At 17.5% G+C, this 11,403-nt stretch overlaps 3 protein-coding genes across 4 annotated transcripts; 2 read left to right on the top strand and 1 right to left on the bottom strand.

Moving 5' to 3' along the window:
* Positions 1–275: 275 nt before the first annotated feature.
* Positions 276–1,965, top strand: PF3D7_0501100.1 (heat shock protein 40, type II; the record flags this gene model as incomplete). 2 transcript variants are annotated; one of them, XM_024473425.1, is made up of 4 exons in its annotated part: positions 276–383; positions 507–635; positions 853–1,216; positions 1,394–1,965. In XM_024473425.1, the coding sequence occupies 4 exons, from the start codon at positions 276–278 to the stop codon at positions 1,963–1,965; spliced, it is 1,173 nt and encodes a 390-aa protein (XP_024328997.1). The 2 variants fall into 2 exon arrangements, with proteins under 2 accessions (XP_024328997.1, XP_001351570.2); XM_001351534.2 differs by having other exon boundaries at positions 853–1,252.
* A 1,164-nt stretch (positions 1,966–3,129) lies between these two features.
* PF3D7_0501000 (Plasmodium exported protein, unknown function) lies at positions 3,130–4,161 on the bottom strand (the record flags this gene model as incomplete). The annotated part of the gene is made up of 2 exons (XM_001351533.1): positions 3,130–3,714; positions 3,964–4,161. 2 exons carry the CDS (start codon positions 4,159–4,161, stop codon positions 3,130–3,132), a joined length of 783 nt encoding a protein of 260 aa, XP_001351569.1.
* Positions 4,162–7,491: 3,330 nt separating this feature from the next.
* PF3D7_0500900 (serine/threonine protein kinase, FIKK family) lies at positions 7,492–9,580 on the top strand (the record flags this gene model as incomplete). The annotated part of the gene is made up of 3 exons (XM_001351532.1): positions 7,492–7,677; positions 7,784–9,307; positions 9,488–9,580. The coding sequence occupies 3 exons, from the start codon at positions 7,492–7,494 to the stop codon at positions 9,578–9,580; spliced, it is 1,803 nt and encodes a 600-aa protein (XP_001351568.1).
* Positions 9,581–11,403: the final 1,823 nt, after the last annotated feature.

The following is an 11,403-nucleotide window of genomic DNA, read 5'->3' as shown; positions in this document are numbered from 1 at the left end:
ATTTTTTATTTTAATTTTTTTTACTTTCGTTTTCCTTTGCGGTTTTTAAGTTAAATATAAAATTTAAAACTGTTAAAAAATTTTATAGAGGAAAAGAAAAAAAAATAATAAATAAATAATAATAATAATAATAATAATAATAATAATATATATATATAAGAAATATATTAATAATAATTATTTATTTTGTTATATTTTATTTTTCATGGCTTAAGACATAAGCAGAATTATTAAATATAAAATTCCGTTAATATAATAAAAAAAAGAAAAAAAAAATGTCCATTTTAAATAAATACGAAGGAAAGAAAAATAAAATCTTCCTCTTTATTATTAACATTATTTTATTTTATACCTTGGAATATGTATTAATTGGTTCTAATTATGTAAGACAAAAAGATAAAAATATAAATTAGGATTAAATATAATTATCATATTGCATTATAAATATATATATATATATATATATATGTTCATTTCTTTTTTTTTTTTTTTTTTTTTTTGTATAGGATAAACACAACCAATCATTTGGAAATGAAATATTTAAAAATACAAAAGTTTTTGATTTTACTTCATTGAGATCGTTAGCAGAGTTTAACTCGGGATCATCAAGAGAAAGTTCTAAGACAGATGAAACGGTATGTTATAAGTATCTTATATAGATATATATATATATATATATATATACATATATACATATATTCATATTAATGAAAAGATAAAAATAAAATATTAAGAAATATTATTTGTTATCAGACAAAGAATAAATATATTATACATATATTTTTTTCATATAATACATATATACATTTTTGAAACTTTTTTTTTTTTTTTTTTCTTTTTTTTAATTTTTAGGATTACTATGCTGTATTAGGTCTTACTAAAGATTGTACACAAGATGATATAAAAAAAGCATATAGAAAACTGGCTATGAAATGGCATCCTGATAAGCACCTAAATGACGAAGATAAAGTTGAAGCAGAAAGGAAATTTAAATTGATTGGTGAAGCATATGAAGTGTTATCAGATGAAGAGAAAAGAAAAAATTACGATTTATTTGGACAATCAGGATTAGGAGGAACTACAACTAACGATGAAGCATATTATACATATTCAAATATAGATCCTAATGAATTGTTCAGTAGGTTTTTTTCTCATGATGCAAGTTCTTTCTTTTCGCAAGGTTTTGATGACTTTCCATCTTTTCAAGGTTTCGCAAGTATGAATTCAAGAAGACCTAGATCAAGCAGATCAAGTTAGAAAGGGGAAAAATGAATCCTTCATATTATATATACGTGATATATGTTTATATATATGTATATATATATAAATGAATGAATAAACAAACATGCATATATATATATATATATATATATTTTTTTTTTTTTTTGCGCAGATATTTTTTCTCGATCATTTGGTAGAGCAGCTTCATTTGAAGTTCCCTTGCAAGTTACACTGGAAGAATTATATACCGGTTGTAGAAAAAAATTAAAGGTAACAAGAAAAAGGTTTGTGGGTCTTAATAGTTATGAAGATAATACATTTATAACTGTTGATGTAAAACCTGGATGGAGTGAAGGAACGAAAATTAATTTTCATGGTGAGGGAGAACAATCATCTCCTAATGAACAACCCGGAGATTTAGTTTTTATTATAAAAACAAAACCACATGATAGATTTATAAGAGAAGGGAATAATTTAATATATAAGTGTTATTTACCATTAGATAAAGCTTTAACTGGTTTTCAATTTAGTATAAAATCTTTGGATAATAGAGATATAAATGTAAGAGTAGATGATATAATTAATCCAAATAGTAAAAAGATAATAACTAATGAAGGTATGCCGTATTCAAAAAGTCCATCGGTTAAAGGTGATCTTTTCATTGAATTTGATATTGTCTTTCCTAAAAAATTAAGTCCTGAACAAAAAAGAACATTAAAGGAAACCTTGGAAAATACGTATTAGTTTTTTTTTCATTTATTATGTTTTTTTTTTTTTTTTTGAAAAGGGAAAAATCATACACATTCTTCATAATGAATGTAAAGTAATCATCTAGAAAAGTAGTTTAATAATATATTAAAAAAAATTTAGCAATATATTATGTTGTTTTTAATTATAATATTATAAATTTGAGCTAAAGAGAAAAATATCACAAAAGAAATGTAATAATATATATATATATATATATATATTATTTCATAACTATACTTAGAAGTATTTTTTTATTTATATTTTATTATTATTTTGTTTAAATATTTGTTTAATTTTTTTTTTTTTTTTTTTTTTTTTATATTGGAATTTTCACTTATTTGTATATTATACGTATTAAAATATATATATAATATATATATGTAGAACTAATGTTTTTATAAAAAAAATAATAATAACTATATCCGTTAATTTTTTAATTAATATTATATATTAACTGTAAATAAAATATTTTATGTTAAACACGCACAAATTTTATTTATTCTTTTAAAAGAAACTGTTACCTATTTAATGTTAAAATAAATTGGACAATGAAAATATTTATAAAATGTGATAATTAAATTGTTTTTTAATTTTAAGAGGAATCAAAATAATTAAAATACCTTTTAATTATATTATTATATTGACATAAATATATTTTTACCTTGAAATATAATAAATTAATAACGTTTTACGTATTTAGGATCTGAATGAAAAATATCAACATCATATGTGTTAAATATATTTAGAAACAAACACAAATTAATTAATGAAATAAAAATAATTATGTTCATGGTATTCAAAAATATTTTATTATTTATTTCATTTACGAAAACACCATTTTCACGATAATTAAAAAAAAAAAAAAAAAAAAAAAAAAAAAAAAATTAAATTAACTTACATAAATTATAGAAATAATTATATTTACGATAATTGCAAAAGAAATATATGCAAAGTTTATAAAGTACATAAGTCAAAATAAAACTTTAAAAGTTATATATATATATATACATATATATATATGTGAAAAATAAAAAATGGGTTATAATAAAAAAGAAAAAATAAGGGATATATATATAATTTTTTTTTTTATTTTTATTATATTAGTTTTTTTTTTTTTTTTTTTTTTTTTTTTTTCTGTTTATATGTTTATTTAAAATTCTATTTATTTGATTCTTGTTCGTTACGTAGTGATTTATGCATTAATTTAAATACAACCATGGATATTATAATATTGATTGGTATGTGAACAAGAAGTTCAGGGTGAAGTTTCATTAATAAAACTATTGGTTGTATAAGGAATGCTGTGCATATAACAGTACGTAAAATATCTAAATTGAATGCATTGTTAATTCTTTTTAAACTACCAACATAATGATCTACGACCTTTGAAAAATTGTTTGCATAAGATTGTATAGGTTTATATATATCCTTAATTAATGCATAGTGTTGTTTGCCAAAATGTATTTTCAAATCATTTTTAAGTTTCTCTTCTTCTTTTTTATCAACATAATCAATTATTTCTATGCCTTCATTGGATAAATCGTCTTGTGGAATGGCACAAGGATTTTTTTCAGGATTATGAGGTTCATCCCAATTACAGATGTCAAGGTCTCTATCAGGATAATTAGAATTATTTGGGTTCCTTATGTATTGATCTTCTTGCTCTGCTAAAACTCTTGTATCTCTTCTATTGAACGTGTTATGGAATTTATTTTTATTATATATCGATTTGGATGATACGTTCTAAGAAATTAATGTAAAGGGATAAATAAAGAAATATGTGTTTATATATAGGTAGTTATTATGGATAGAAATACAAAATCATTATTTTTATGTAGGGATAACATAATTTTTTATCGTTTTATGTAGAGCAATACAAATATAGGTGTACATGAATAAATCAATAAATAAATAAATAAATAAATAAATAAATAAATAAATAAATATATATATATATATATATATATATATATACAGAAAATATAAACTTACATGCTTTGCACTCTTTAAAATCCATATGAAAAGGGAGAATACCATAAGTTCCAATAAAAAAAGGAACGATTTTGCTTTACTCTTACTTTGGAATTTCATTAATCTTCTTTTATTTTTAGTCCTCACATTTTGATCTATACTTCCATAGTTCCTTTCAGATAAAAAGTTCTTAGTTTGCATTGATTTTTTATTCATCATTTTATATTTTTTGATTTTTTTTCTTAAATAAAATAATATATCATGTTAATTTGAAAAAAAAAGAAAAGGAAAAAACATTAAATAATAATAATATAATAATAAAATATTATTTTAAAATATTATATAATATTATAATATACTTGTGTTCATATAACAAAAAAAAAAAAAAAAAAAAAAAGAAGAAAAAAAAATAATAAAATGAAATGAAAATTAAAAAAATATATATTATATATTAAATGTAAATAAATAATTATATATTTCCAATAAATTTATTATATAATTGTTTTAATAGTAGAAAATATTTATTATTTAAATTTTAGAAGAACTAATTGAATTATATTCTTGAATTTATTATTCTTATAAAATTTATGTGATTTTTTATTATTTTTGAAAAAAGGAAATTTCTTTAAATGTTAAAATATTTTCCTTGCTTTGTAAAAATAAACTTTATTATAAGTATATTTGAATATATTAAAAAAATTGGGAAAGAAAGAAATTTATTCATTTTATTATATAGAAGAAAAAGGGTTTTTTTCTAAAAAAATATATATTTATTAAATTTGAATTTTTGTGTAAATATTAAATAATATATATTATTTTACCTATTATAATTATGTATATATATATAAAATATTACATAATATATTTATGTAATATATGTAATATTATTATATATAAATTTTTAAATTCTTATAATTTTTAAAGGAATTAACATAATAAAATAAGAATAATATTAGGGAAATTATTATCTAATTATTTCTTAAAATGAATTTAGAATTTAAATGTAAATTATATATATATATATATATATATATATATATTACATATATTATCTTCTTCAAAGATATAATAAAAATATAGAATAGTTATATATTATATATATATATATATTTTTTTTTTTTGAGTTATAAAAAATTCTATATGCGGAAATTATATGGATATAGAAAATATATTTTCTATATTCATTCACTATGAATCTATAATGTCATATTGCTTTAATTTAAAAAAAAAAAACCAAGAAGAAATATATATGTATAAATTAAAATTATATTTTTAATACAACATAAGCAGGAAGTTCTATATTCTTTTTGAAAATGTTAATATAACACTATGCATTATATATATATATATATATAATAATTATTATATATCTATATGTACTATATTATACCGATAAATTAAGTAAATTTAATTAATATAGGGATTCATGTGTTTTCACTTTTTTTTTTTTTTTTTTTTTTTTAAATGATATGAAAAAATATATTTTTTAAGTTAATAAAAATATTATAATATATATATATATATATATATATATATATATATACAAATGAACACATAATAACAGATTATATAAATTTATAAAGATTTTTTTATATTAAATATGAAAAAACTATAAAATTATTAGTACTAAAAAATATATATATGGAAACAAAGTTATATTGTAATTAAATTATATATATATATATATATATAATATATTATCATATAAAATATATTCTAGTTTATATTCAAATTATAATAACAGAAATAAAAAAAAAAAAAAAAAGAAAATTAATAAAGGAATAAAAAAAATATGTAATTTTAGTTTAGAAAAAATTAAATTCTTTTTTCCTCAAAAATTATATTTTATTAGATATTTAAATTCCATTTTTTATATTTTTTTAAAATATCTTTTTTATATTATAATATGGAAATTCCTTATCATATTAATTTTTTGTTTATGAAAAAAAATGAAGTGTATGATGTGCAGTATAAAAATTATTATGAAAAATATATGTATTATAAAATATGTTGTGCAGAAGTTTAAATTTTACTGAAACATACATATATATATATATATATATATATATATATATATATAGTATCTTATAGTATAAATATATTTACATATATGAATTTTGAAAATATGTTTATAACGTTCAAAATTTAGTAAAACTTTAGTATGTCAAAGTGTAATATACACATATATCTTTTAAATGACGTCCTTTTTTATCTTATGATTATTTTGAAAAAGTAAATAAATCTGTAATACAAGAAGATAAAATGTTAGCTGTTTTTAAAAATATACACACACAGATATTATATATATATATTTTTTTTTAGTGTTATATATAATATTATTTGGAAAGTATTTCTTATTAAATAATATTAGGGTATATAATATAAATAAATACATAAATGTTATTAGTATATAAAAGAACAATAAAAATATAAAAATTACAAATTTAAGGGTTATTTATTTTTTGTATTTAATTCTGAAATAATTTAATGTGTTATTTATATTTCTACTTATAATTTAAATAGCTTACATATGGTTGTATAATCTTTTATAAATATAACAATAATTATTAAATTGTTTATTTTGTATGATGCTTATATTTTCGGTTATTTGATATATATATATATATATATATATATATATACAATCATGTAATAAATATTTTTCAAAATATGTTTTAGTTTGTTTTTAAAAGAAAAACTAAAATGTAAAATTAATAAATAAATATATATATATATATTAATATTTTATACAATATAATAATCTGAAGTATTTGGTTTTCTATTCCTCTTGATTATTGCTTAGTAATAATATCCTTATAATTTCATAGATCCACTTAATGTTATATAAGTTTTTTTTTTTTTTTTTTTTTTTTTTTTTAATTTAATTATTTATTTATTTATGATATAATATATATATATATAATATATTTATTTTAAAAAGATTTGTATTTTTTTTATTTGCACCTTCTATGGATCTGAATAATTTGACGGTTGAATCACGTAAAATAAATTATATATTTTTTAATACGGTTGTTAATATATATTAAAAATATTTTTATATAAATTCATATTTTTTATGATAAATAAATTAATTATATTTTTTAATATATTTGTCTAATTTTTGATATACAATATGTTTTATAATAGAAGGAAAACAAACAAAACAAAAAGAAATATGTATTATATAATCATTAGATTGAGTATGTGTATAATATGAAAATATAAAAATTTAAATAACATTGTGAATAAAAATGGTGATAAACATATTTTTCTACCCATATGCATATATATATGAATCAAAATATTTCATTTTATTTGTATCATTTTATATGAATATTTATTTTTAATTTAAATTTAGGTAATATATATAATTATATATATTTTTACGTCTTAAATTATCATTGCACCTTTGAAATATTTTAATAAAAAATAAATATATATATTTATATATTTATTGTAATTTCTATTTTTTTTTTTTTTTTATTTAATTTTTTTTTTTTTTGTTTTTTTGTTTTTTATCTTTTCCGTTTAATATTATATTAATTAAATATGTTGGGTTTTAATTTTTTTTGTTCTTTTTTAAATGAATACACCCTAAAAGAAAATATAATAAGGCGCAATGATAGAGTTTGTGCTTCTTATATGGATAAAAAGAGAAAATTGAAACATTGTTCATTAAGTAGACCATTTAATATACAGTCATTTGTATCTGTACTTATATTTTCCTTATTAGTAGTAAGACACAAAAGAGGAAATATACATATATATATATATATATATATATATATATATATATATATATATCTACATATGTTGATGTGTTTGTTATTTTTGTTTTCAGATTTTTGTCTCTGGTGATAAAATATTTATTGATTCATTAGATATAAAAAGTTCCCATTGCAGAAAATTAAATGAAAGTGTTAATGTTATTGTTAATGAAAATTTTAATTCGGAAGATAATAAATTAAAAGGAATAAGTAAAATAGATGAAAATCGTTTGAATCATGAAGTTTTATATAATAATCGAAAAATATCAATTAAGAAACATGAAAATAAAGATGAATCCTTAGAAAATAGTAATAAGAATTTTGAATTAAATGGAGTTGATCTTTATCATGGCAATGTTGAATTAAAAAATATAAAAAATTTAGATGATAATGATAAAATGGATTTGAAGCATGAATATAATAATGAGAATGTTGGGGATACAAATAATTTAGAAGAAGAAATAAAAGATAAAACTATTTATACATGGGCTTTAGGTAAAGATGCTTTAAGTGATAAATTATATAGTTCATCTAATTATTCATTAAATGGTATACAATATAATTATTGGAGATTAAGTGCTATACCAACAATTAATTATTCTGTAAGAACTAGTAGAGTTCAGAAAATGTTTAAAACAATTATTGATCCAAAAAAAGAAAATGCAAAAGATCAAGTTAAAGCCTTTATAAAAAAAATCCCAGTGGATATATGGGTAAAACAATTTCATTCTATGAATGAATATGATGGAGAATTTCTTGTAGGTGGTGAAAATTTTGTGATGGAAGCTGTTACATCAGCTTTTTTAACGAAATATCATCCAGGTATAACTGCAAAACTTTATGCATTATTATATGAACCATATCGTAAATATATACAGGAAGATTCACCACCTAAATCTTCTTTTGAAAATATTGATTCTTTTAATGAAATGTTAGAAGAAAAAATAAAAAATAATAAGAAAGGAAATGTTGTATTAATATATGAATTATTTGGTGAAAGTCTTTTTACTAACTTGGTTAAAAGTAGAAGAAAACCAATATTAAAAAATAGGTATGCAAAAAAAAAAAAAATTATATATGATAGTTTAAATTTACTAATAAGGTTACATGATGCAGGTTTAACCCATTTAGACTTTACTCCTGAAAATATATTAATATCAGAAAATAATGAATTAAGATTATGTGATTTAGCTAAAAGTACTCCTATATATACAAGAAAGTTACGACATGTCCAAGAAACTAAAGGTTTATGTTTATTTGAATCTTGTGTACCTACTGTTGGTAAATCTGCTTATATGCCACCCGAATGTTGGAAAATATACAAAAGACATAGAATATTAAATATAAAAAACCCCTTACAACATTTGAATGCGATAACAGTTCAGGATGAAAGGAAAAAACATTATTTTAATGTTACATGTGCTGATAAATATATGCTTGGGATTTTATTCATTTGGATTTGGAATGATGGGCATATATGGCATTGTTCTGATGCATCAACTGATGAAAATTTCTATCAGTTTGAGAAATGTGATATGAGTCTTGATGTATTTCAATTGACTAGTACTTGGCCTAGTGGATTAAAAAACATACTCAACGTAATAAAAAAATATACATGCATATATATATATATATATATATATATATATATATATATTCCAACACATGGATAAAATATTAATAATATATATGCATAATTATTGAATAATGTGTTTTATAATTATAAACACACATCCATTCATATATATATATATATAATTTTTTTTTTTATTTTATAGGAATTATTACATATAGAGAAAAGAAAAATGTTGGTCTTAAGAAATTTATTAAGTTATCCATGGTTTACTAAAGAAAATGATTTTTCCCTTTGATATGTTATAATATTAATTATATATATTTATATATATTTATTTTTTTTTTTTTTTTTTGTCTATATATTTAACATCATTTATGGAATATAAAAATATTAAATGTATTACATTTAATAATAATATTTAATAAAAATTATATAAAATTAAAATCCATAAATATTTGTATTAAATATTTATGAACATATTTTTTTATAAGAATTAAATCATACATTTTTGTTTTACATGATTTTTTAGCTATCTTAATTTTATTTTTAAAATTGTACATTATTATTGTTATTTCAATGAAGAATAATTTTAATTCAATTTATTTTGTTATTTTTTTTTTTTTTCGACAAAATAACTTTAATAATAATTTGAATTTAACTATTATAAAAATGTACAAATGAAAATATTTTTTCCTCTTAATATATTTTTTCAACTTATTTTTTATTTATAATATATTATATTATTAATTTGAATAATCCTTACATATTATATAGTTTTTTTTTTTTTTTTTTTTTTTTTTTTTTTTAAAAAAGGAAGAAAGTGTGTATAAGGTGTTAAATATTTAGAAAAATGTAAAGTTATCTTAGTAAAAAAAATCTATAAGAAATACATTTTTTTTTTTTTTTTTTTTTTTTTTTTTTTTTTTTTATATTTTTTTTATGTGATTATAAAGAAAACTTTCGTTAAGATTCATATTATAATTTAAAAAAAATAGAATAAAAATGAGAATTTTATTACACACTTTAATATATTTTCACATTTTTTTAATTAAAATTAGGAGGGTTCTATTTTTTTTTTTTTTCTCTTATTAATAAAAAAAGAACAAATTTAACTAAAAGATTTCATATTATAGTATTATCTTTTGAAATGTGCTTAAGAATTTTAATTATATTTATTGTAGACAAATAATTTTTATTTTGAGATAGCTAGAAATATACATTCTTAAAAAATATATATATATTATACAAATTTATGATAACATTTTGGTGAAAAATATTAATTTTACACATATCTTGAGGAAAAATACTTGTTCTTTTTTATATTGTAATAATGTTTGATAAAATTAATTTGAATATATATTTTTTTCTAATATATAAAAAATAATTATATTACTCATATATTTTTATATGAAATATTAAAATAGGAAATAAAACAATTTATTTGTTATTTCAAGAAAATGATATATATGTATATATATAAAATATATATTTAATTAATAAAAACGTAAGAATTAACTTGAATGGACTTCTTATGAAATGAATAGGATAAGGAAAAGAGAAAGATATACATATATATATATATATAGTATAAGTTGAAAAAACTTAAATTATTTCTTCTTGTTTCTTTTCTGTAACATAAATGTGTTTAATGTATTTATAGTAAAAGGAAACTTGGATATTATATTTTCGAAAAAATAAAAAAAATTCCATATATATATATATATATATATATTTTTTTATTTTTTTGATTTGAAATGATTTCATGTTCTCATGTTTTAACTTTTATCACTCAATTTTTTTATATAAAAAAAAAAAAAAAAAGAACAGAAGGAATCATAGTAAAGTTAAAAAAAATATAAAAGAAACAACTATCTAACCAAATATTTATTCAATATATATAATTAGAATATTTTAAGAATTCAAATATAATATTATTTGATATTTTTTTAAAATTATTTAATAATTAAAATATCTTATTGTTGCCTAGTACAAGTATTATGTATACCTAATATTTTTTTACTGTTATTATTATTTTTTATAGTTTAGAATATTAAAAATAAAAAGAATATATAATAAAACAATAAGGAATAAAATATGAAAACAATTAAATATGCATTA

The sequence above is a fragment of the Plasmodium falciparum genome (genome assembly GCF_000002765.6).
Source record: "Plasmodium falciparum 3D7 genome assembly, chromosome: 5".
NCBI lineage: Eukaryota > Apicomplexa > Aconoidasida > Haemosporida > Plasmodiidae > Plasmodium > Plasmodium falciparum.
This window is presented reverse-complemented; position numbering and strand designations above follow the sequence as displayed.